Genomic DNA, 27,676 nt, shown 5'->3' with positions numbered 1-27,676 from the left:
TTCTTTTAATCTTGATCTATACTGAGGGCATGTTGCACGCATCGGTATGTATCTCTTTATATCATTATATCATTTTTTTTTTCATTGAGTATGCTTTGTGGACTTATGTATGTTAAATTCATTGTTGCCTATGTATTGTTACACTTTTGATTTTTTATTAGAGTTAATTCATGCAAATATGATGTGGGCTCTTAACATGATTGTTTATACAATTAGTAATTATTGAACTAACTTTTATTGTTTTATAAAAACACTTGATTTATTTTTAAGGTACGCACTTTTCCTTTTTATTTGTTTAATTTCGTTTGATATGTATATCTTATGTGAATGTTCTTATTTATTATTACTATTGTCACATTCATTCTTTGATATTTACTAGTTTACAAATCAATCGTTGTAGTTACTTTAATTTAATTAGTAGAGACATTTATTTAAAACTTAGAAGGGTGTTACCTTATGGTACATTCCCGATAGCACATTAGATTTCGGGTGAATAAAAGACGTTTTGATTTAATTTTATATTAAAATCCTAAATGCTATTTTTTTCCTAACTTATAATTTAAAAATAAATTTGATAAGATAAGAATTAATTAATAAAATTTATGTTATTAAATTGGTAAGATTGGACAAAAATTAATCAAATACTTAATCAAATAAGTTAATTTTAAATTAGTCTTTTTATTTAAGTTGTTAACTTAAGACAATATTATTTTAAAATTTTTAATTGTCAAGGTTTATTTCTAAATAAAAACTAGGCATCAACGGAAGCGTTGGTAGATTTGTCTCGATCAAAGCGTATTTCTGGTAAAGTAAAATCAAATTCATCGTTTGGATCTCTGATGGAGTCGTCGTCTTCTTCTTCCTTCCAATCTCTCGATTCATCCGAATATGTTATATCTAATTTAGATCATTTCAATCTATTCATTCTACGCCCGTTCCTCGCTACCACCTTCGTCCTCTCCTTCATTCTTCTAGGTACGCCGCTCTCCTCTTTCTTTATTTATTCGTGTGTTGTGTGGTTTATGATATATTGGGAATTTGATTGATGCAGGTTGGTTGTTGGCGTGGAAGCTAGTATTGGTTCATGTTCCCCTTGTGCAAGAGATCTTCGGTTTGCGGAATAAATCCCGGAAACCCAAACCCCAGACTGGCCGCCTTTCTCGATTCTATAGCAACATTAATGCCCGCGACCCTGCTTCTGGCTGGTAATTTCTTTCCTTTATTTCTATTTTTTCTTCACATTTAATTATCGCATTATGAAGTTAGTGACCACCATTAGTTGGCAGAATTGATTTTTGTATTTTGTTTGTTTTTGGGCGAGGGTCTTGAATTGTTATGGTGGTGATCTGTTTGATGAAATGTCGAATTGGATTCTTTTAGCTTGGTTGATACATTGTGCCAGTTGTTCAATCTATGCCTTGGGAACTTGGAGTGTATGCTTTGTACTGGGTCAATTCATGTTTGCTGATGTGCATTCATGTATCTAATTGAACAGCTTTTTCCTCCTTCTCCCCTAAATGCTTAATGTTTTCATGAGCAGATAGTGGATTTAATCAGATTCTTGTTTTATGTGTCCGTAATATTGTTTCTCTATTGCTATGATGGAATGAAATATAAATTTGTTATATAAATTGTATAAAACAGCTCGACTGTTACTATATTTAGTAGATTATTAATGCGAGTTAATGAACTACAGAGACTCAATCTTAGGGAAGCTATACTATATTACTAATGTGTGTTTAAAGCGTTATTCTGTAAACAAAAAAAGGTAATAACTGCTATATTGCAATATAAAAGCGATTGGACCAACTTGGTATGCTAAGGTTCGAAACAACATACCTGTTGGCAGGGTAACGCTTCTCTAATCTAATTTCTTTTCATAACTAGTTGTCCAGGTGCACAATCACCTTCATTATATTACCCATAAACATGCACCTTGAAGGTGCCAGGGCCTTAATAGTATGTTTAAAGCTGCTGTCTGTATATGCTTCCTTCGCCTACTTCATTGCATGTGCTCTTTCTTATTCCAAAGTTTGTTCCAACTCTTCATTGGGACATGTTATTTTCATATTTGGAGGTCGGCCTACATGTGCTATGTTATCTACTTTGGATTTAGGTCTTGGCAACCAGATTGTCATGTCAAAGAGGTTGACCTACCCTGATTCAATATTTTTCCTTCACATATGGACTATCCTGGGATGTAGTCCCACTATGCCATCATAATAGAGGACTGCCCTTGTGCCCATGATGCATTACATTCACAAGAAATGCTTGTCCCCTTCTCATTTTCCCCATAAAAGGAGATCTAAATAGGCAAAGGGCTAGACAAAATTTTACATTCTAACAACAAAGCTAAGTCTTGAATATAGTACTCACTCACATTAATACCTACCACAAAACTTTTTTCTAGATTGATCTTTAAGCCTGATATGTGGCAAAAAACCATTAAGGTAAACTTAAGGTTTTGCAACTCCTCAATGTTAGCTTTTGAGAAAAAAAATCGTATGATCTACAAACTAAATAAGTGTTACCCTTATCTTGTTCTTCCCTACCAAAAAGCTTGTATCTTCAGCTCTTACAACCATCCTACTTAAAACATTTGCAGCAAGAGAAATTTTAGTTAGAAAGGAGATGACCTCAAATCAAGTGGGATTCTGGGACTCCAAGGAGAGGAAAGGGGCCCTTTCTCAAGAGGCAGATGAAGCTAGGAAGATAGCAAGGGAGACGTATCACAAGTGGGACCTTTTCAAAGAAGCCGCATTGAGGCAACAATCTAGGGAGGTTTGACTAGAGGAGGGTGATAGAGATACTAAATTATTCTACAAAATGATTAATACACATATAAGAAGGCATGTTCTGGTTAGGATTAAAATTAATGGGGTTTGGATCTCTGAAGAGAATAGGATAAAGGAAGTGGTGGTATTAGCTTTTTGCAACTTATTATTTAATATAGAAGAGTGGAGACCTAACATTAATGAGTTAACTTTTGAAGCTTTGAGTGGGCAGGAAGCAGGAAAATTGGAGTCGTCATTCTTAGAGGATTAGGTGTTCAGTGTTTTTCATGGTTGAATGGTGATAGAGTCCCAAATTCGATGGGTTCTCAATGGATTTCTAACAATTTAGTTGAGGTTTTGTGAAAGATGAGGAGATGGGACCTTTTCAAGGAGTTTTATGATTCAGGGAGGTTCGAGAAAAGCCTCAACACTAAGTTTTTAGTGTTAATCTGAAAGAAAGAAGGTGCAAAGGATCTGAAAGACTTTAGACTTATATGCTTGGTGGGTGGATTGTATAAAATTCTAGTTAAAGTATTGGCAAAGAAATTGTAGGAGGTGGTGGGAAAAGTGTTTTACAAGTCATAGAATGCTTTCTTAGAGGGAAGGCAAATTCTTGATACAATGCTTATAGCTAATGAGGCCGAAAGCATACTTGTGGTGTTATGTGCAAGCTAGATATTAGAAAGGCAGATTTAAATGATTGGGGACTGGACAACATAGAGAAATTTTTCTCTAGATTGCAAGGAAAGGTGGTGAGTAAAGAAGGGAGGATGGGGTGGTGTGGATGGATTTAAGGAATGATACTTTTTTTGTTAATTCTTTATATGTTGTCTTAGAGCTAGAGAGTTCAAATTTTTTTCAGACAAGTGCTATTTGGAATGGAAAATGGTATTGACACATGAAAAGTTTCAGAGGAGAGGTTGGTCGTTGGTTAATGGATGCTTTCTATATAAAATCGAAGAAGAAGCTATTGGTCACATTCTCTTTCACAGTGTCAAGACAAGGGTCTTTCAACAGTTGTTTTTTTCTTTGTTTGGCATTCCTTGGGTGTTATATACTGCATCAGTGAGATTCTTTTAGGGTGACATGAGTCCTTTATGGGAAGAAGACATAAGAAGGTTTGGAGATATACTCCTTTGTGCATTTTTGGATAATTTGGAAAGAAAGAAATCAAAGATTGTTTAATAATGAATTGTCTGATCATGTTCTGAAAAGCTCTTTCCTTAGTAATTTTTTTCTGTGTAAAGTTGTACATTAAAGGCTCAACGCCTTTAATTAAATTTGTTGATTGATTAGGTTTTCATTAAAGGAGGAAGTTGTCTTTTGTGTTCTTTCTGTCTTGGTTGTGCCTTTAGTGCCTGTTGAATACGTCCTGAGTGCCTGTTGTATACATCCTGTGCGCCTTGGTGCACTATTAATCTTATCATTTGCCTTCAAAAAAGGTCCATTTTGTAGCATATGTATGGAATTCCTCGGTTTGGGCTGAAGAAGTAATATCTATTGTTTCACTATCAAAAATAGTAGAGGTTTTTTCCTACTAAGTGATTAAATGTTTGCACTCTAGGAGTTTACAACTTTGATTAGCAGTCATGCATCTAGTTGGACTTTATGTTTCTTTATTATTCATTTCATGATAATTTGTGAGAATATTTACATATTTGGAGAAGAAGAAATCATGCAGAGCAGTCCTGAATACAAGTAAAACTCCTAAATTCCTAATAGATGTTCTCAATTTTTAAAATGTTTGTTACATGACCCTTTGCTATGGCTAGGAGCAATGGCTAGAGATATTTTGCATTCCAGGGAGAGAAATTTTCACTTTTAACTCATTGATACCTGCAGTCAGGAATGGACTCTCAGTTTATGGAAAATAATAAAAGACTTGAATCAGTACTATCTGCCATCTGGGCGTTGCTGGGGTGAACTTGCTCTACTAATCACCTGCTTAACTCCTTTGGAGTCTGGACATTCATTCCATAGAATACATCAACCCCAGGACATGCCAAAAAATAAAGACAGTATAAATAAATGCCCCAGAGTTTTAAAAAACTAGATTGGTAAATGATCCTCTATTTGGGGCAAAAAAAAGTTACTTACCTCTATGTTTGCATCTGTTGAATTATTCTGTTCTTGCTGTTCCAGAATTGCATGGGTTCTAAATTTTGTTTCCTCTTTCTTATTAAAACATCAAATGGTTCTTTTTATTATTATTATTATTATTATTATTTCTAAATATACCAAAATGAGGAGCATTGTATTGTACAGGGCATCTGATGGTGCCTATCAATTCTCCAGGCTGGACAATTGATTATATTGGATCACTTATTGGGTATTTATTAAATTAAATGATGCATTTAAAGAAAGAAAGATCCGTATCATCATTTATGGTGGCTTTCCTTACTCGAAAATGTTTTGATACAAAACAGATGTGTAAAACATGACATATTGAATTTTCATGTGATGTCCAGATGGCGCCTTTAGCTGGTATTTGTGTTTTAGATTTATTTTTAACTTGTGAAATTTGATGGTGACATTGATGAACATTGCAGAAAGGACAGCTTTGGATTGTAGAGGAAGCCAATTTCTTGAAGTTTTCCTCTTTCAAATGGTGGGGAAGCAAACAAACAAAACCATGGTTCTTTATCCACTGATTTGATGATTGAGAGAGGATGCTTCTTTGTATATAAACTGTTTTTTTTTTTTTTTTCAAATTATGATATAAATCAGATCTGAGTATTGTTTGATTCATACTAATTTTAATAACAAAAGACAAATGTGTGTAGAATTATTGGGTGACTAAGGACTTTGGGAACCAATATTAGTGTTAGGGCACAGCTGCACCTTTTTGAGGCCATGACATTTTCATATGCAATCAAGATTGTTGCATGTTGATCCAGGTGTAGGTGGTGTTCATTTTTCTTACTTAAATATAATTAGAACTTAATTTAACTTAATACTAACTACAATTTAATAGTATTAAGTATTAAATTTTTTTATTATTTTATTTTTGTTAAAGCTCAAATATTAATAGGATGAGGGTCATATTGAAATTATGATTTAATTGTTTCAAAAAGTTATTTTTAGCATAGAATATAAAAAGTTAAATATTTTAGATTTTTTTTTTGGTAAAAAATAATTATAATAAGTGAAAAAAGAACCCATAAAGTTTGAAAGTAAATTAAAAAAAGTAAATACCACCATAGTTTTCTTCTATGTACTTGATTTACCATCTCTAACCCTGATTTATGATATGCATCAAATTCCAAGTTCCAACTAATTAGCTGAATTTAAAATCAAATTGTTTTAGAATTGGGTGGCAAAACAGGAATTCTAGAAAATTAAATTTTGACATAAATAATTTTTTGATAATTTGTTTTGATGGGAAATAATTATTTAATAATTTACTTTAAAATAAATTTATTTAAAAAAATAAATTCAAGTGTTTTTAATTATTTTTAGACTCCTTTAAGTAATAATTAAAAATATTAAAAATATCCAAGTGCATAGGAGCTTCCTGAAAAAAATTTCATATTTGAAATCCTCAAAAAAATTTATTCTAGATAACTTTCCGAGTTTGTAGCCAAAACAAGCTATTTAAAAAAAATAATAATAGTAACAATCCTTCTTTGAAGATAATTACCAAACTAGTGCTTTTTCCTGCACAGTAGATCATTTTGGCTTTTTCCTCCACCTCATCGCCTTGACAATATTTTGCCTCCCTTTTTTTATCCCTACAGTAAACTTAACATAACACAACTTCATGAATGATTTGGTTGTATTTAACTTTTGATTGGTCTTAGTTGGCCTTGGATGTTGACATTGCATATTAATATTTTGCTTAATTAGATTATTGTATTTTGGACAATACCTATGATATAAAGGAGATTTTGCATATATTTTTAAAATTGCAATATTAACAATTATTAGTTTTGGATGTTGGTATTGCTTGTAAATAGATATTTTAATTAATCAAGTTTTTTGCATTTTGGAGAATACCCGATTTATAGGAAAAACTCTGTCAAAATTCTTAAAATTATAATATTAACATTAGTTTATTAGTTTATTACATTTTTCTTTTGTTATTGGTGTTGGATATGCATATTGTACAAAGATATTTTGATTAATCTAATTATTTATATTTTGGAGAATACCCATGTCATAGGAAAGATTCTGACGAAATTTTTAGAATTTTAATATTACATTTAATTACTTTTTCTTTTTTTTTTTTCAATTATGACAATATAATAATGGAACACAAAAGAGACAAATATCATTTGGATTTACTAGATCGCTCCATTGTAGTTCTACAGGACAAACATAGGTCTCAATTAGTAGACTTAAGGATATATATTAATACATAATCATAAACCTTAATTAAGTTCTTGTTTAACTTACATTTAATATTTTGTAATTCAATTTAGTATTGACATGTCGATAATGTTGCAAGAATGGGAGATGGACCCTTATACTTGCTCATATGTCACACAGTTCGATTTCTACGATGTATACCATGCCAGACACATTTCACTAAATTGCCCATTAATCATAAGTCTTGTTGGGAGATGATAGCCCAAGACACATACCTTCCATTTACCTATTGGAGAGATGATTATTACTTTATAGGATGTAACTATAATTTTAGACTAGCACATCATTTACTCTCCCTTTATTTCCCCTCTAATGCATACTAGCCCCTTCACCTCGACCTAAGACTATCATACCATCTACCCTTACCCCTATTGAGCATCTATACCTACCTCTTCATCTTTCCCCATTTATGTTACATCCATATTGACCTCTTCACATTCACCTCCACCCGAGCCATCTAAATCAGTGGATGCACCCCCACTTGAGGCTTTTATTCTAGCACGTGCACAACACACCACCTTAGCATCCATTGTACATATTATAGAATCCATTGCACCTCCATATTTTCTTAAGGGGATATCTCATGCTACATGGCTACATGTACAAGTACCTAGGGGACATCAATCTCCAGGTATTCATTGAGTTCTACCTCCATCATTTCCATCTTACTCAACAATGTATGTAGATAACTTATCACAATCTATAGAGATGAAGACTTTTTAGATAGCACAAGTGGATCCAACAAATATGGCAATGTACTGTATCTGTTCAAAGCAAAATAAAAAGATTTCATCATGTGACACACATTGAGACCTTTTATCATATTTATAGAACTATAATAGTTTGGTTGATACATTTAAGTTTATATAAAATATCAATTTAAATTAGTGATGTTATGATGTTCACCCATTTCCTTGATAATTTGAACAAATAAGCCTCAAATGCATCCCAAGGTCTAAATAAAAACTTTTAACTAAGCAAAATGTTATAAGCACAACCATTTTTTTTTATATAATAAAAAAATTATAAATTATAACCAAAACATAAATTAAAACCACACTTAAGCTAGATTCATAAGAAAAAACTTAAAATCATGATCATTGGCTCTAATTTTCATATGAAAATTTAAAATTTTAAAATAACATAAAAAAAATTTATTTAATTCATGTGACAAAATTATAAAATTGATAAATATTTTATTTATCATGAATATATAAAAGTTCATACACGTGTATGTGGGTGAGACTATTGTTTCAAAATTTTAAGGAATTTTTTTTTTTAATTTAAGGATAATTTTAAAACTTTAATTATTAACGGTAGTTTTAAGGATAATATTAAAATAATTTTAAAACCATAGTGAGTAATTCCGGTTTTTTAAGAAGTTTTTAAAACCACCGTGGGTAACTCTAATTTTTTTAGAATTTTTAAAAGCACAGTAAGGAACTCTGATTTTTTGAAAAATTTTAAAATCATAGTTATCGATTATGATTATAAGGTTAGTGGGAAAAATTTAAAACACGTGGACAAGTTTGGCAAATATGTTGGGAGGGATCTATTTTCATTATTTTTTCCTTAAAAGAACTATTTTTGCCACAAACTCTAATTTTTGTACATATGTCTGAGGCTTTTTCGTTGGACGTCGAATTCCGTCATCACAGATAAGCAAAATCCGTACTCCCCATTGTCGAGCTCGAATGGCAAGGCGCAAGCAAGCATGATATCTGAATTTCAAATTTTCAAGAATTTCGTAGGCAGATAATTGAATGATTTGTGCTGCCATGGAAATTCTACACGGTGGTTCTCTTCCTTCTCATCCTTTTCCTTCTAGTCCCTTTCCCGACACTTGTTTCCTTCACCTTTCACCACATAACCGCAACTTCTTCCCATTACCCAAATCTAAATTTCGAGTTTCTACGCCTAGGATTATTGGTTTCAAACACTCAACTGTCTCAAATCACATACACCCACAAACCCTTCTCCCTTCATTTGTTGATACTCTGACCAATTCTCCTACTGAGATTGGTGACTCTATTTCTCTACTGAACCGATGCAGCACACTGTCTGAATTCCGGCAAGTCCATGCCCGGATTGTGAAATTAAATGCTTTAAAATGGAAGAGTTCTATTGGAAATAAGCTGGTAGTACTCTATTGCAAGAATCAGTGGTCGCTGGAAGATGCTCGAAAGTTGTTTGATGAAATTCCCAACAGAACAGTACCTGCTTTTGCTGCATTGATCAGATCATATTCTCGGTCTGAACAGTGGGATGAACTTTTTTCCGTGTTTCGGTTGATGGTTTATGAGGGGATGCTCCCTGATAAATATCTTGTGCCCACGATTCTAAAAGCATGCTCAGCTATGCTGTTATTGAGGATTGGTAAAATGGTTCATGGGTTTGTGATAAGGAAAAGTGTAGAGTCAGATGTTTTTGTTGGGAATGCACTCATTCACTTGTATTCAAATTGTGGGGATTTGGGATCTTCAAGAAGTGTTTTTCACTCCATGCAGGAAAGAGATGTAGTTTCATGGACTGCCCTAATTTCTGCTTACATGGAGGAAGGTCTTCTGGATGAGGCAAAACATATATTTCATTTGATGCAGTTGGATGGAGTTAAGCCTGATTTAATTTCTTGGAGTGCACTTTTATCGGGCTTTGCTCGGAATGGAGAGATTGATTTGGCTCTTGAAACTTTGGAGGAAATGCCAGAGAGGGGGCTGCAGCCAACCGTTAATTCTTGGAATGGGATTATCTCAGGTTGTGTTCAAAATGGATATCTGGACGATGCTTTGGATATGTTTTCTAGGATGCTATGGTATCCTGAGGATCCAAACATCATAACGATTGCAAGCATCTTACCAGCTTGTACGGGTTTGAAAGCTTTGTGTTTAGGAAAGGCAATTCATGGAATTGCCCTTAAACATGGAATTGTTGGGAATGTTTATGTGGAGGGATCGGTAATTGATATGTATTCAAAATGTGGGAGCTATGATTATGCAGAGAAGGTTTTTGTTAAGGCAGAGAACAAAAATACAGCCATGTGGAACGAGATGATTGCAGCTTATGTAAATGAGGGAAAGGTGGAGGATGCATTAGGCCTTCTTAGATCAATGCAAAAGGATGGATGGAAACCTGATGTAATTACCTACAACACTATACTTTCTGGGCATGCAAGAAATGGGCTTAAGACACAGGCATCTGAGTTATTGTCTGAGATGGTCCAGATGGGTTTAAAGCCAAATGTTGTTTCATTTAACGTCCTAATATCTGGTTTTCAACAATCTGGGCTAAGTTACGAAGCTTTGAAGGTGTTCCGGATCATGCAATCACCTTCTGATGGTTGCAATCCTAATGAAGTTCTAAATTTGTCAATGAGACCTAACCCCATCACTATTACTGGTGCTCTTCCAGCTTGTGCCGACTTAAACTTATGGCGCCAAGGGAAAGAAATCCATGGATACACTTTGAGGAATGGTTTTGAGCCCAATATCTTTGTTTCAAGTGCATTGGTTGACATGTATGCAAAGTGCCATGACATGGATTCAGCAAATAAGGTATTCTTCAGAATTGACGGTAGAAACACAGTTTCCTGGAATGCTTTAATGGCGGGCTATATTAACAATAAGCAGCCAGAAGAGGCTCTTAAACTCTTTCTTGAAATGTTGGGAGAAGGCCTTCAGCCTAGCTCAATTACCTTCATGATACTTTTCCCTGCTTGTGGTGATATAGCAGCCATAAGATTTGGGCGAGGATTACATGGCTATGCTGCTAAGTGTCAATTGGACGAGTTGAAAAATGCCATTGCAAGTGCTTTAATAGACATGTATGCAAAGTGTGGTAGCATTTTGGATGCGAAATCAGTGTTCGACTCTGAAGTTGAAAAAGATGTGCCTCTATGGAATGCCATGATCTCTGCCTTTTCAGTTCATGGGATGGCCAGGAATGCTTTTGCCGTGTTTGAACAAATGGAATTATTGGGAATTCTACCTGACCATATTACCTTTGTTTCACTTCTTTCAGCTTGTGCTCGAGATGGGTTGGTAGAGGAAGGGTGGAAATATTTCAATTCAATGGAGATATCCTATGGGGTTGCTGCTACTTTGGAACATTATACATGCATGGTTGGCATTTTAGGTGGTGCCGGTTTACTAGATGAGGCTCTTGACTTCATTAGACAAATGCCATATCCTCCTGATGCTTGTATGTGGGCTACTCTTTTACAAGCTTGCAGAGTTCATTCAAATCCAGAAATAGGTGAAAGAGCTGCAAAAGCTCTTTTTGAGCTTGAACCAGATAATGCTACTAACTATATGCTCCTGTCCAATATCTATGTCTCATCAGGGATGTGGGACTTCGCAAAGAACTTGAGGAGTTTTATGAGGGGCCGTAAGTTGTTAACTATAAAGGAGTGCAGCTATTTAACCGTTGGTTCACATATATGCACATTTAAAGGGGGAGAAAGCTCTCATCCAGAGTTGGAGGAAATTCTAGAGACATGGGACAAATTGGCCAGGAAAATGGAGCTTTCTGGGTATTTTCCTCTTGATCCTGTTTTTGATGATGAAGAAAAAGAGCTGGATCCATTCTCTTGCCTACACACTGAAAAGTTGGCTATATGTTTGGGCATCATCTCATCAAATGCTTACCGTCCCGTCCATGTCTCAAAGAATATAAGGATGTGTATCGACTGTCATACATCAGCTAAACTCATATCTAAAATTGATGGAAGGGAAATCTTTGTGAAGGATGTGTGCTTTTATCACCATATGAAGGACGGGATATGCAGCTGCCAGGATAGGTGGTGACTCAAGACTGATCAAATTTGGTGTGCACCCTAATTTTTTTGTTTGTGACTGGAGATCAATGAAGATAGATGACCCTGTTCAAAGGGAAGCTGACAGAATACAGTTAATAGGAAGAAAGTCAACTTGGTAGAAAGAGAACTGAATATTGGTTAGGTGCGCAAAGGTGTGTGCTCAGAGCCTTCTTGTTTTAATCATCTGTAGACATTTATTTAGATGTATATAATATCATTTCACTCCCCAATACTTGGGATAAGCCTCTCTTGAATTCAAGTTTGCCAAATGAGTGTAGTAAACATCATCCCCATCTTTGCACTAGGGTGAATATTTACAGATATGAAAGCAAATTTCACTTCATGACAGATCTATAAAATTCTAAAAATTAACAGATGAAGGGTGGTGTCACAATGGGGAAGAGAATTCACCATTTCCAATTTGCAGCTTCTCCCAAAAATCAAGTATTTTTACAGAAGAGAAAAAAGAAAGAACATTTCCTATAAAAATGTTGTGTGGACTTTTTGTCCCTTCTCGTGATTTTAACCATCTGCAGACACAATCAAATGCTAGTGCGACAGAAGGCTATTCCTCCATTCAGGATTCTATGTACACTAATTGGTAAACCATGAACTTGGGCCAGCACTGGGTTTGTCTTCATCAATTTTGTTGTTCAGTTCAAGTATTCATCAACAAAAATGTAGTAAATCTCCCACAAATACATCTTATCAGCAACACTCTAAATCTAATTAATGGTCTTTTAGGAAGCATATAAAAATCAAACACAGCCATTTGCTGTTAGCGGATGATTTTGAAATAGAAATCAAATAGAGAATCTGTTATAGCCATTAGCAGATGATTTTGACATAGAAAATCTTCCTGTCTTCTGTTTTTGGTAGTACAAGTACAGCCAGTAGTACTTTTCATCAATATCATCAGCATTTTCAGATATGTGATTGAGATCAAGGGTAAGTAAGATGAAGCAAAATCTTTTGTCTGCCATTTCCTGATATTATGCACATCAAAATTTTCTCCAAATTTTTTAATCAATTTGAAAATTAGCTCCACAATCTACCATATTATAGTACAAATATCCATTGTTATTGTTAATGGTTTTCTCACACAAATAGACATCTACAAGAGCACCCCACATTTTATTTGTAGTCTCACAACATAGCTATCAAACAAAGATCTCACCATTGCTTTCAACAAGTCCCCTCCATATAAAAAATTCTCGTCCTTCCTCCTTTTAACAATTATCAAAGCATTGTTGCTAACCTTTTTGTCAACATTATGAGCATTTCATTTTACATATGATTGAGATTTAGTGAACACAAAACAACACAAGATTTCACATTGCCACCTAAAATTTGCTATGTTGGACATACATCTAGTAACCATGTAACTGTCAGATATATCGAAGATATTCATTCTAGTGAAATGTCTTATATAATTCAATAAACAAATAAATAACCTCAAATGTGTAATATATAAGGCTCATCAAATTAGTGGTGTCAACTGTTGGACAGGAGTATGGGCAGTAAAAACTTACAGAAGAAATATTCATTGTAATGGATAATAGAAAATTATCCATATGCCTTTGGCCCATTGAGACTTTTCAAATGATTAATTACAAAATTGAAATCAAGCTAACAATGCATTAAATAAACAAACTTATTTAACAGTACAATATGGTCTCATGCCAATTGGCAAACCACTAGTGTGATGAATGGTAGATGGCCTCACCATGAAACAAAATGCACCATATAAGCACCCAGATTCTCACTGACTTGAAATTGTTGGCACTAGGGGTAGTCAAAAGAGAATGCTAGGCGTCTCCTCTGCTTTATTTGCCCCCTACTTACCAAATATTACGTATCTATTAAATTGAGTATATCTAGAAGTCTTTACTCCAAAAGCATTCATTTTTCTTGGTTGATAAGTTTTAAACAGGAAAGGTGATAAGTTGAATTGTACTATATTAATTATTAGATATATTGGAATCAAACATGAGCTGAGCCCATAAATGAATATAGCATGACTCATGAGTGTATTAGTTCATATTGAAATTGCAATAGATTTAAGCTCAAGTTGCAGGCTAGGGAGCCTTTAAGGATGTTACAAACAACTATTGCTAGTAGAGATGGGTGGCTAATTGAGTAACATATTGCATTGTAATCATATGATTATGCGTTGGAATGCTATACACACTATACCTTAAAAATCCTTGCATGTTAGTGATGTTCCTGGTGCATAGGTAAAACAACTGTGAAACAATGTGAACACTAAATCAGATATAGAAAGCATCTTTTAGCATGTTAACATGTCAAAAAAAAAAAAAATGAAATGCAATGACAGCTTACCATTATGTCAAGGACTTGGGCCTTTTTTAAGCTCACATACTAAGTTAGTCATTCCCTCATAATACTTAGCTAGCTAGGCTAAGTTATGCACACGACTTGGAAGCTAGGATGAGAAGTGAAAGCAACACTTGCTCGATGCCTTGCCCAAATGAGGCCTCCCTCCTATTTATAGGCACTTGTGGAACTCTCTAGAACCCACAAAGGTTCCACTCTATCATAAAATTCTCTATACAAAGGCTATGTACAAGTATTTACAAGAGACCTCTGGAACTCTCTAGATAGCTTCATACTCTTCCCTTGTCTTCTACCTTAGTGTAAAGATGTGTGGACATCTCTAAACTTCTCTAGAACCTTCCACACTACTCCACTCGTGTAGATGACTCCAAGAGGATCTAGAAGCTTCATGTTCTCCTAATATAAACTTAAGGGAGGGTCATTTGAGCAGGTTGTGACAATAAGCTAACTAAGAAACGTGTGCCTACACAATTTCCTTGTATCACTGAAATCGGAAGGTTTTATTAGTCATTTTAGAATTCTAGAGAAAATTTACTAGGAAGGAGCCAAAACCAACTAAACGATTTTAGCAACTGTTGAGGTAATGTAGTAAGCTGACACTATGCCTTTTAAAAATAAGATAATTACCTCAATAGAACCATTCTTACCCATCAACTTGATGTTGAAAGGCCATAGTAACTGCAAGGTTTCTTTGTATGATGTGATCAGTATGTAAACTAGCAAAAAGAAAATATGACTAATATGTTCCACAAGCAATTGCACTCCCTGTTAGTTTCTTTGCTTTCTAAAATGTAGAGAACAGAGTTCAAGAGTATGAGGGATGTGAGAAAAACCTATGATTTTTCTTATGCATATTTGAGAGAGAATACAGAAACTGCCCCCTTCAATGCAATCTTATTTTATTTTTGATAGGAAAATTAGGATAAACGTATTAAAAAAATAAGCATCTGGCAAAAGACAATGCAATATTAATAAAATATAGGTCTACTAATAAACGAAGTGAATACAGAAAATGCAGTAGGCACCCAAAAACAGATGTTTACAGAGACAGCCTCACTATAATGAGTGTCACACAGACTTCCATACCTTGGAAAGATTATTGATAATGCAAGAAGAAGTTAGAAGAAAAAGAAAAGAAAGAAAATGTTACAGTAAGCTAAAGCATGGAAGGCAATGTGAAGATATAATTTCACATCAAGATTTCTGAACTTTCAAGGGTGTCCCAGTAAGCTCCCAACAAAACAAGGAAAAGGTAAACCTCTCATGGGTGCATTTCAGGCATTTAAACATAAAAGGATTGCGTCATAGCACTGGTATCCTAAATAAAACTCAAATAGTCAGAGTTGATCAACTGGATGGACTGAAAAAGAGCACATAGAAGAGAATTTGAAATGGAAAGATAGGATTGCAAATGCCTTTGGATAATAGTTTAACATCAAAGGCATGTTGCCTCTCTCTGTTTTCACCTTGTGGAAAGACAACATCAGTTGTCTTATCCTGTAAGAGAGAAAAACGTAGCAGCAAAAACAACTAAAATAAGAATACAACTGGACCAAGCTGATGTAGAAAAATAGTTTGCCATGGTGAGACAGATTTTTTTTTTTTTGTTTCATTTCTTTTCTTTTTCTCATAAGACAAGGGTAAGTACGTAAGTCTAGAGATTTTTGGGTATTTACCTCTTCAGTGGATATGATTATTCTGGACTGCCTTTATCCTCAGCTAGGATGAAGACACTGCAGTTTCAATTTCAGGCATTGCCATACGTCATACCACCAACACTCCTATATTTACAACATGTATTCTACCCTTCATTTGTTGACACTTATTTGACAATATCAAACACCAACTTGCACATGCTTGAAGTTGCTGAAAATGCTTTGGGAAATGGCTGTTAACAATTTTAGAGTTGGATGAGAAGCTGACAGTGAACAGCAATATAGAATAGGATCATCTAAATAAGCTGAAACTAAATGCCCTTTCAAATTGGAGCATGGTTATTATGATTAATTTGTATCCCCAATCTTATACAACCAAATTAAAAACCCAGAATTTTTATTGCATTATCATAAGTGGCCCCACACAGCTACATCAGACAGTGCACAAGAACAAGAAAAGTGGACAACCCAACTACAGTGACCTAGTAAGTACTAAACAGCAGCAACCAAAACAGAGTAGCAACACAATAAGGCTAAACAACAATGAGGTCTACGTCAATCCAATCCAGCTTCATAGAAGTAGGAATGTTATAGCAAGAAGCATTGCTATCAGGACAGAAGCTTGTTTACCAAATCAGTAAGAGCACCAAAGATGGGGAACCATCATCAGTATTGACCACCCTGCATTAGCCCTCAAACATCAACCACCCAAAAATGCCTCCAAAAGTGAATAAGAAGGAACAGTGACCCACACTAGCATAACAAACAGCAGCAGCCAAAACAGAGCACCATAATAATAAGGTTAAACAACAGTGAGGTCTTTTTCAATCCAACCCAGCTCCTTATAAGTAGGAATATCATTAGTAGCAAGAAGCATGGCTACTAGGACATAAACATATAACAAAAGCACGAACCAAAGGGAACCATCATTGGTGTCAGCCACACTGCATCAGCCATAACCATCAACCACCTAAAAACAGCATCCAAAAGCCTAACCGAAGTCTGAAAAAGAAATTCACTTAAAAGAATGGGTGGTTCCTACTCTTCAAACAGAATAAAAAGGGGATATCAACTGGATTAAATTTAGTTGGACTGCCTTGTTTTTTCTGCAAGACAAATGCAGCTACAAAACCCTTCTTGCTATCAGCTCAACAGACCCTAAGTGCTAACCATCCATTTTGAATGATTATTATCACAAAAAGGAAAAAAAGAAATATTCTAGAATGTTAATCAACCAACCTTCCTCAAAAAATCTAAATCTTTCCTGGGTGTAAACTGCTTCTTGAAGCAATAAATAGTTACATTTCTGCTTGTCCATCCATCACAGAGTTCCACAAGTGGCAAAATGAGAAAATAATAGAAACCGTGCAACAAGTAGAGCTGCCAAAATCACTACGGGTCTTCTCTTGGCAAGTGGACAATGCATCCTAATCATGAGTTTAAGTTATGCTTACACAACTTACCACCCTAATAACAGGTTGCTGGAGGGAGCTTTATGTTTCTATTCAATGACTTGTATATTTATAGGTTCAGTTCTATAAGGCATAACAGACTATAACAAGAGGGATTCAATGAGGCTTACCGTTTTGGAGCCACCCCAACAGAGAAACATGCATCATCGGATGAGAGGATATATTGGTAGCAGAATGTGAAAATAAACAGAGAACATGGTACTCCTTCATTTACTTTTTCAGTTGCATGATAGACTTATTCCTTTTATATATATATATATATAGGCAATAAGAAGAATTTCCATTTGTATAGGATGTGCTATATAATATAATTTCAATTTGACATGGAAAACACCCATTAAATATGCACTCAAACTTGAGTAAAGAAAGTAATGCAACAAATATTTCCACAAAAATATTAACTAATATTACTATATCAATATATCATTGTGTAGCTTTAGTACTATAATAGTGTGGAATGATTTGGGGTGACTTATAGTTCCATATGGTTAATTAGCCTGGATGTAAGAACAAAATACAAATGCTATTTGAAATGCTGAATTATAAAACATCAATTATAACTGCAATACATTTTTTGTGAGCATATATTGCATATTGTCAGGGTTGTAGTCTATATCAGCTTCATAGACATTGGTGATCTACCATTCCCTTACGATTTAAGCTATTAGATTAAATTAGTGGCTTAGTATGGTATTACAACCTTGTTTTTCAGATTGAGTGTTGGGATGCAACAATGCCTACTCTTAATATCCCAAGGATAGGTCACTCGAATGATGACTCTTAGAACAAGCCCACGGGTGTGATGTTAAATGCTATAAAAGGTTAGGCCTACCCTCACTGGACACCAATTGATTCTCAAATGAAATAGTCAAAACCCGATCCAAGAATTGATATTAGAGCAAAGAGATCATGGGTTCAAGTCACGAGAGTGCCATGTTAGGGAGAGATTGTTGGGATGCAACAATGTTGCTCTTAAACCTGAAGATGGGCCACCCAAATGATTGTTCTTAGTATTGCAATATTTAGATTACTCCATTCAAAACCCTGGATTGTTGTTGTGCATGCATAACAATCCTAAGGATCTCTAGATCTATGTAACGGAAGCATTCAGAAAATTTTGAACCTTAGATCTAGGTGCTCAGAAGATAATACATGTGATATGGATGTTCCCAAATCAATTCTAGTCAATGAAACTAGTGCAAATAACGAATACCTTGTGATCTTCTACCTAATGACTCTTTCATAGACCTTAGCACATAAGGATGTGGAACCCTTTCGATATGGATAGAGGCTAGTGTTCCTCTTTGTGGAAGACTGAATGACAAAACTGCAAGCCTTAAACTCTTAAGGTGGTTTATATAGGCTTTTCTATGGGCCTAAGTGATTGAATACATTTTGGGTTTGAGTTACTTAATTCGAAACCCACTAGGTCCTAATAGAGCTATTAGCCTTATTCGAAAAAACCATTCATTCATAAGCTCTTATGTAATCTTACGTATTTATCAAAATACCCTTATTCACACATATAAATAAAAAACTCAACTATCCCCTCAAATAATGTACCACTAAGGAATATGAGCTTGAGCGATAACCACTAGGACTCGTAGGAAAATACTAGCTCCCTCATAATTTAATTTTGAAGTTGATCCACTTTAGAGTCAATTGCACTTTAGCATCCTATGATATTAGATCAAGACAGAAAACTCAAGTTTGTGACCTACTAATGATTGCATGCAAGCTTCCCATGAATTGATGTCCATAATTTAATAAAGTGAACACTATCAATATCTCAAATACCTCTATAATCCTTGAGCCTCAAATCTTCTTACTATATAATCAACTTACACAACTCTATAAAAGCATATGTCAAATTCCACTTAAAGAATTATTACGTCCACAAATTTCATGATCACATATCCTTAGGATTACCCCCAAAGGGATACACTGTCTTAAACCCATGAGATATCATAATATCTATCTTGAGAATATTTGTTGTCACCTACCTTAATCAATAATAGTGTGGTACAATCCATATGAAATATATAATTACCTTAGGGTCTTACTTGTATGTTAAAGCCACTGAAAACCTCAATACTATCTCAATATTCTCTTAAGGTTAAAAGCTCATACACCGTAGTAGCTTGGTGAGGTCATGACTACGCAAAAGCCTATGTCATTACTCACCTTAGGTTATGTCCAATGTGTAATCATACACAGTAGTGCAATCACCATGATAAACTCATTCTGATGATTAAAACAAGTCATCTCTCCGATTAGGAGGGAGCACATTACAACCTCAGACTAATTGCCTAAATCCATGAACCACCTATGAGCAATGATTTGGGTCTTATGTATAAGTAATACGCCTAAGTCATGTACAATGCAAATGATGTCATGACTTAGAACACTTAAAATAAGCCTATGGATGTGATGTTGGATGTCATAAAAGGTTTTGTCTGCCTTATTAGACACCAATTGGTTTTTCAATGAGATGGTTAAAGCCCGATCCAAGACTGAGTGCTTATTTATTTTTTCCTATTTATTGAGTCCATGAACAAGTAGTGTAAAAAAGGTTGCTAATGAGTTTGGGTGTTAAGGTGGTTGTGACCCACTTTAATTAGGTGTTAGGGTGGACTCAATAAATATTATTGAGTTCACAAGCAAGTTTAAAGGAGGCTACTCATAAGCCTGTTAGGGTGGTTATGGCCCAAGTTAATTTGGTATATATTTGTTCATTCTCTATTATTAACAATCTAAACTTTTAAGTGTAGGCTTGTCTTGGGCCAACATGGTTTAGTTAAAATTCTTGTTATGTCGTGTCAACATTTCCAACCCAAATGAACAACCTAACACAACCCATTAGTCAACAGGCCTTGTTGCGTTGTGCATTAGGCCAAATTTGGGTGTTTTTTTTTTTTTTTTTTTACTTTTTAATTAATTTATTATTGCAAGTCATTCTATTATCCCAAAAAAATTGTTTATTTTTTTAGCAAGTTAAGTGAACTTGGTTTTTTGCTACTTAAAATATTTTATATAATTATGGTTTTTTATTCTTAATATTTATCAAGTTTGTAAAGCTAAAATTTGTAGAAGTTTAAATTTTTTATTTAAAATATATTAAAAAAAATCATATATAATAACAATAAATTTAAAATATTGGAATGTAAAATATGAAATATACAAAATATAATACTTTTATTCAATATTTCAATAAATTGCAAAGTACATCATCACAAGTTACATAAAAAAAGAATTTGTATTTCTATATTTTAAAACAAAATTTTAAAATTTCTACAATTTTTACAATTATAAATTAGATAAATATAACAAAATAAAAAAGTATAATTATTTAAGATATTTGAAGTAACAAAAATAAAATTTACTTAATAATAAGAATAATAATAATAATGATAAAAATCTAAAACAATAGAATAACTTGAAAAAATAAATTAAATATTAACAAAGTGGGCACAACACAATTAACCTGTAAGGCCATGGGTTGTGTCGGGTCACCTATTTGGATTGCATGAGCCGATACAACACAATGCAATTTTCAAATAAGTTATATCAACTCAATACGTTGGCCCGTAAAAAGCCCACTAAACATTGGGTCGTACCAACTTAACACGACCCATTGAATCTCTATCTTTTGGTATGGTCACAATGGGCTAAATTGAGCAACTTGGTCTATTTAGCACCTTTAACCCATTGTGACCCATGCTGTGAGATGTCAAAAGTTCGGGCCAGCAGCTTGGTTTGCCTAATAACTTAACGACTAGTTTGAGAAATAAATAAGTAAATCACTCACTATTATTATTTTTTATGTCAAATATCTACATTGTCTCTTCCAACAAATTATAATGACTAGTTTATAATAAATAAATTACGTACTATAATTTTTTTGATTTTTTTTTGTTATTGTATTTTTCAAGCTAAATGTCAAAAATACACTTCCTAACAACTATACAATAACTACATTGAGGGGTAAATTTATAAATGACCCACTTTGAAGTACTACAAGTATTGAACCTCTTGTTAAAATTTCACCTCAATCTATCACTCTTTGATGAATATTGTACAGAACAAAAATGTTATCCTTTTTTTTTTCATCATTCTCTATTAAGATGATTATAACTTATAGCTGACCATTCTAATTACCAATCCGACCTACTAAAATCAAAAGACATAAGAGACGAAGCTACTTTCAGCACACTACAACGGTGCAAAACAAAGATCAAGAAGATTGATTAAGACTGCTTGGAAGTGATTCTATTTCCCATCAACTCTATTTAGGTGGCTATAGAATGAAACAACCAAGTTCGATCAACAATCTCACCATCCAAAATGAAAAAATACAAGTGATGAGCCAATTGACCAAGTTTCAACTTAAACGAACCATATATCATAGAGATTTATTTCTTGGATAAAAATAGCTTATTCACACTCTTCAATTCTTTTTTTCTTTTTTTTTTTCTCTTTTCTTCTCTTTTTTTACTCTCAAAACAAGCAACTGGTATTTTCTCACTCGATATTCAGAGAAGTGAATCTTTTGCTTTTGGGTTCTCATAAAACCTTACACCAAAAGGCAAAAATGATCATATCATATGGGCTTTGTTAGGTTTGACATATTTAGGTCATCCTCCACATGAAAGGAAAACCCAACCCAACAAATTTCCTCATTCCCAATCATGTGGAGGGGGTTCACCAACCCGGTAATCAAGCAACAAACTTCAATTCTCTCTCTTATGAATGGCTTTGTCAACATATAAGATCCATGTTGCTTGATTCTCATACTAAGAATCTGCTTTGTTGGCCTTAAGTCTTTCATAGCAAAAGATTCACTCAATTGCTTCTTTAACCTATCAATTCTAAAAGCATTCTTGCCAACAATCGACATATCATCAACATAGAATAGTAAAATTATAGTCATTTCCAAATAATATTTGCACAAATACACAATGATGGCGCTGTCATGAAAAAAACACTTGTTTGGGATGACAAACACACATCTACAAAAGTGTTTTCATTGCTTGGCAAGGAAGCAAAATAAAGTTGCTTTCAAGACACACCATTTTTCTTTAAGAAATGAGAATTTGCTTAACTCGGTCCACTCTGATTTATATGGTCCAATGAAGGTAAAAACACTTGGTGGTTTACTATAGTTCATAACTTTTATTGATGACCATTTAAGGAAGATTTTGGCATACACATTAAGGCACAAGGATCAGGTATTGGATATGTTCAAGCAATTTCAAGTTTTGTTGGGAAAGAAATTGGAAGAAAACTAAAATATAATTGAACTAACAATGGAGAAGAATATTTAGGGTCATTTGATGAGTATTGCAATCAGTAGGGTATCCTTCCATCAAAAGATTCCTCCAAAGACACCACAATCGAATGGTTTGGTTGAAAAAATGAATAGGACATTGGTTGAGAAAGTGATCTTGTCTACTGTCATAAGCAAGGCTACCTAGATCTTTCTGGGATGAGGCTTTGAAACGGTGGTTCATATGTTGAATCTCTCACCTTCTGTTCCTTTGCAGTTTGATGCGAGTCTTTGGATGTGTGGTTCATCTCTGGATAGGAAAAAATGTTTACTATGATCATTTGCGAGTCTTTGGATGCAAGACCTATGTGACATTCCCAAATATGAAAGATCTAAGCTTGATGTGAAGACACACCAGTGTGTATTTGTGGGTTATGACCAAAATGAATTTGGTTACAGATTGTATAATCCAGTTGAGAAGAAGTTGATTAGAAGTCGAGACGTTGTATTTATGAAAGATCAAACAATAACAGACATTGATGAGGTGGAGAAAGTAGAAGCTTATAGCAATGACAAGTAGATTGACTTGGAAATAATTCCCCCAACACCAATGGCAAATCAACTTGATGTTGAAACACAAAATGACCAACATGGTACAAGTGATGATTCAGAACATGTAGAGGTTAGGATTCTGATGATGTTCTTAACCAGCCACTAGTACCACAAGCCACTCAGATAGTCTCACCTAGACGGTTTATTAGGAATCATCAGTCTTTCACAGGACACTCCCTAAAAGAGTATGTAATGTTCACTGATGGGGAGGAACCCGAGAGCTTTGAAGAAGCTACAGAAAATGAGCAGAAGATAGAGTGAATTGAGGTTATGCAAGTTGAGATGAAATCCTTGCATGATATAAGGCTAAGCTAGTTGATGAAGCTGCCCAAAGGAAAAAGAGCCTTGAAAAACAAATGGGTGTATAGGGTGAAACAAGAAGAACACACTTCATGCCTAAGATATAAGGCTAAACTAGTTGTCAAGGGATTTAGCTAGAAGAAAAGCATTGATTTTGACGAAATCTTCGCTCCAGTTGTGAAAATGTCATCCATTCATGTAGTGTTTGGTCTTGCAACTAGTCTTGACTTAGAGATTGAGTAGATGGATGTGAAAACTGTTTTTCTCCATGGTGACTTAAAGTAAAAAAAAAAAAAAAAAAAAGAATTATATTTGCAGAAAAGTCAATTATGGGGTCAGACATCTAGGCAATGGTACAAGAAATTGGAGTCAGTTATGGAGAAGCAAGGCTACAACAAGACAACTTCTGATCATTGTGTATTTGTGCAAAGATTCTCTAGAGATGACCTTATAATTTTACTACTCTATGTTGATGATATATTGATTATTAGCAAGAATGCTTTTAGAATTGATGGGCTGAAGAAACAGTTGAGTGAGTCTTTTGTTATGAAGGACTTAGGGCCAGCAAAGCAAATTCTTGGTGTGAAAATCACTTGACATAGACATGTTAGGAAGTTTTATGATAGTCAAAGTGCTATACACCTTGGTAAGAATTCTACCTTCCATGCACAATCAAAGCATATTGATGTCAGATATCATTGGATTAGAGATGTCTTGAATGAAAAGCAACTAAAACTTGAAAAAGTTCACACATATGATAATGGATTTGATATATTGACAAAGTCATTGCCAAGGGGGAAAATTGGAGTTTGTTGCTTGATCGTCAAGTTGGCGAACCCCTCTACATGATTGGGAAAGGGAAGATTTGTTGAGTTAGGTTTCCCTCTTATGGATAGGATGACCCAAATATGTCAAACCCAACAAAGCCTATATGATATGAGCATTTTTGTCTTTTGGTGTAGGCTTTTATGATAATAAAAATAAATTAATTAATTCACTTTTCTAAATACCGAGTGAGAAAAGAACAATTGCTGGTTTTGAGAGTAAAAATAGAAAAGAGTGAGAAAGAAAGAAGAAGAAAGAATTAAAGAGTGTGAAAGAGTTGCTTTCATCCAAGAAACACGTCTCTGTGATCTATGGTTTGTGTTTAAGCTGAAACTTGGTCAGTTGGCTCATCACTTGTAACTCTTCATTCTGGACAGTGAGATCGTTGATCAGAGTTGTTTGTTTCATTCTATAGCCTACTAAACAGAGTTTGTCGAAAATATAATCACTTCTGAGTAGTCTTAATCAACATTGGATCGTGTTGAAATTTCATCAATAGCTTTATCTCTTATGTCTCTTGATCCTGGTTGATCAAATTAATGATCAGAACAGTCAATTGTAAGTTATAATCATTTGAACGGAGTAGGATGAAAAAGGATAGAACATTTCTATTCTATACCATCTTCATCAAAGAGTCATATTTCCGTGATCCCTAGTCTGATTGAGGTGAAATTTTAACAAAAGGTTCAATACTCGTGGTATTTCAATCTAGACGGTTGGATCATCGATTGAAGTTTTCTAGACAAATTAGTATACCCAAATAGAATACCAAATTTGTGACCTTTCTTTCACTTAGTTTGGTGTTTATGTTTGTGAAGCCAAGAATTTTTACTCTTGATAATTGCTGCCATTGATGGTCCCTAATTAATGTTGGGACAGATTGTGTAATCTCACTTTTGTTGATAGTGAAACCTTTTTAGTTGACTCCCGTGTGGTTTTTACTCTTCACATTGAGGAGGTTTTCCACATTAAAAATCCTACATGCGTATGGTTGATTGTTGTTGATAAACATTGTTGTGATATTGTGTTGATTTTTCTCCCAACAATATACCATTTTGCGCAACTCCTCCACTAGTTTTAATCCTGTTTGCAAAATTTGCTGCTTCAAGCAGAATAGAACCAAAATGCAACCCAGTGACTAAGACTCAACATCTGCATCCACCTTCCCTCGGCAATCGCATTCTACCTAGGACTACATGAAATATCCCTTACTAGTTGATGGAAATTGAAATTTTGCACATCGCTGCAGAAACTTGAATTTGTACCAATGGCAATATTGAGGAAAAACTTCGCCCTGTCTCACGGGCCAATGACATGCAACCTATTACAAGGTCACCTATTTCCCGATTACAGGATTGAAGAGCTACAGAAGAATGAAGGGAATTCTTTCTTCAATTAATTGGCTGAAAAAATGTATGTCATTGCAAAATCAGGATATAGCATCTTAGCACGCATTCACTAGGATAATTCTAGTTGTAATCCAAACACCAATGAGCGTATCAAAGAATATAGGATATAGAAAAGAACATAGGATCCAGAATTCGAAAAAGGACACCTGAAGCAGAGCATGTGGGGGCCGGCCCAAACACGATCAGCGATGACCCTGATCCCGGATAAAAGACGCGAACGGCATACGCTGCGCTGCAAAAACCCTAAAAACTCACATTCCTTTAGAAGTTACAAGCCCTCTCCGTCTCTACCCTCCTCCAGCCACCTCATCTTGTTTTCTTTCCTCCATGTCTTACAGACAACGGCTAGTTGCATAACGGCTACTTTGGCACTGGTATAAATGTCGAATATTTATAGTAAATCTTGCCCTTTAGGTTCTTTTGAAAAAAAAAAAAAAAAACTGTGGATCATTTAAAATATTTAAAAAGATTCAAATCCAGTTTTTCACAAGACCAGCAATGGTTAAAGTCTCCATTAATAATATTATTATGTTAGCAATAATGGAGAATTGTTGGGGATACAATTTATGTTTTGTGGAAAAAAAAAAATTGAAAGTGAGAGAATAAAAGTTATCAATATTATTATACTAATGATGAGTGTAAGTTAATAAGTGGCATAAAATTTAATTAAGAGAATAAATTGTAATTTAATTAAATTATGTTGTGTCCTAAGAAATAAATTGAAAATAAAATTTAAGTTTTATATGGATTAGAAATTTATTAATTTTTCTAAAATAGGAATAAATTAAATTATCTTTCATAATTAAAAACATTAATTTGAATACCTAAAATTTTAGGATTGTCAAACCTATAATTTTAGATAAATAGTAATTGTTATTTCTTTTATACTTTGTTAGGTGGAGAGTAGATTTTTCAGAATTATTTTTCTCCTAAGTTTTTGAGGACTTTTTTTGAGGTAAGGGAAATTAATACAGTTTTTTTTTTTTTTAGAAACACATTTTTATATCCATCATTTGGAAACGTTTTAAGTTATTATTCGTTTTATGCATGGATCAAATATGTTTTGCATGAAAAAAGTATGTTAGAACCTTACATTTTGTTTATAACAGAGAAATGTGAAGATATTATGTTTTGCAAATTTGAATAATTGAAATAAGTGTTTGACTCTGGTTTGTTTGACCATTGTCAACGGGATATAATAGTTGACCTTTACATTTTTTGGTGGGGAATGTAATTGATTTGGACCTCAGCATCTAGGGGTTTGGTTAGAGGTTACTAGTACTAGTAGTGTTTGGTTACGTCTACCTTAAAGGAACAATTTGAGGCTAGCCACCTATTTGAAAAATCTCACCTAACTGGGCACCATTTGATGTTTGATGACCAAAGTAAATAAATAATTTGAATGTTTTGACTGAATTTGATATGAAAATGTTTAAATCAGAAATGAAAGTGTACAATTAAAAGTTTTGAATGTATTGGCAAAATTGACTCAAAGGTTTATGAAAATAATTAATTATAATATCTCCTATTTTTCAAGTAAACTTGAAATATTTGATCCATGGACTGTATTAATGTTCCTTTTTGGGCTTCGAGCTCATTCCCTTTTGTTGATAATTTTTCAGGTACCCTTAGTTCGAGCGAGGAGTGATGGCTAGGTCAGGGAATAGTCATCATTAGGATTTTGTTTAGTATGTTAGTTTTGGACATTGTTAGCTTATAAGTTTATGTTCATTTGGATTATTTGGTTTTTGGAAGCTATTTAGATATTGAACTTTTAAAATTTTATTTGATAGTTTGAAGTTGAGATTTGGAGATTATGAAAAT

The 27,676-nt window shown here is 34.1% G+C and overlaps 2 protein-coding genes and 1 long non-coding RNA gene across 3 annotated transcripts; 2 read left to right on the top strand and 1 right to left on the bottom strand.

Annotated features, from left to right (window-relative positions):
* Positions 1–9: 9 nt before the first annotated feature.
* Positions 10–5,628, top strand: LOC117906163. Its single transcript, XM_034819124.1, has 4 exons — positions 10–44; positions 756–975; positions 1,052–1,205; positions 5,324–5,628. Coding segments are annotated over exons 1-4 (390 nt in total). The 5' UTR covers positions 10–29; the 3' UTR covers positions 5,325–5,628.
* A 3,292-nt stretch (positions 5,629–8,920) lies between these two features.
* Positions 8,921–11,944, top strand: LOC117907140 (pentatricopeptide repeat-containing protein At1g20230-like). Its single transcript, XM_034820549.1, has one exon. It carries the CDS (start codon positions 8,921–8,923, stop codon positions 11,942–11,944), a length of 3,024 nt encoding a protein of 1,007 aa, XP_034676440.1.
* Positions 11,945–13,936: 1,992 nt separating this feature from the next.
* On the bottom strand, positions 13,937–26,215 carry LOC117906380. The gene is made up of 3 exons (XR_004649802.1): positions 25,999–26,215; positions 15,990–16,201; positions 13,937–14,201 (listed from the first exon to the last, which is right to left on the bottom strand). It is a non-coding gene; the product is annotated as an uncharacterized LOC117906380 (long non-coding RNA).
* Positions 26,216–27,676: the final 1,461 nt, after the last annotated feature.

The sequence above is a fragment of the Vitis riparia genome, chromosome 18 (genome assembly GCF_004353265.1).
Source record: "Vitis riparia cultivar Riparia Gloire de Montpellier isolate 1030 chromosome 18, EGFV_Vit.rip_1.0, whole genome shotgun sequence".
In the NCBI taxonomy this organism is placed as follows: Eukaryota; Viridiplantae; Streptophyta; class Magnoliopsida; order Vitales; family Vitaceae; genus Vitis; species Vitis riparia.
Note: the sequence above shows the minus strand (reverse complement) of the source record. Positions and strands in the feature narration are given on the sequence as shown.

Excerpts from the sequence above, each read along its gene's own strand:
- LOC117907140 (XM_034820549.1), top strand. The coding sequence starts at position 8,921 with ATGGAAATTCTACACGGTGGTTCTCTTCCTTCTCATCCTTTTCCTTCT.
- LOC117906163 (XM_034819124.1), top strand. Across the intron at positions 976-1,051 it reads CCTCTCCTTCATTCTTCTAG|GTTGGTTGTTGGCGTGGAAG; the intron begins GTACGCCGCTCT and ends TGATTGATGCAG.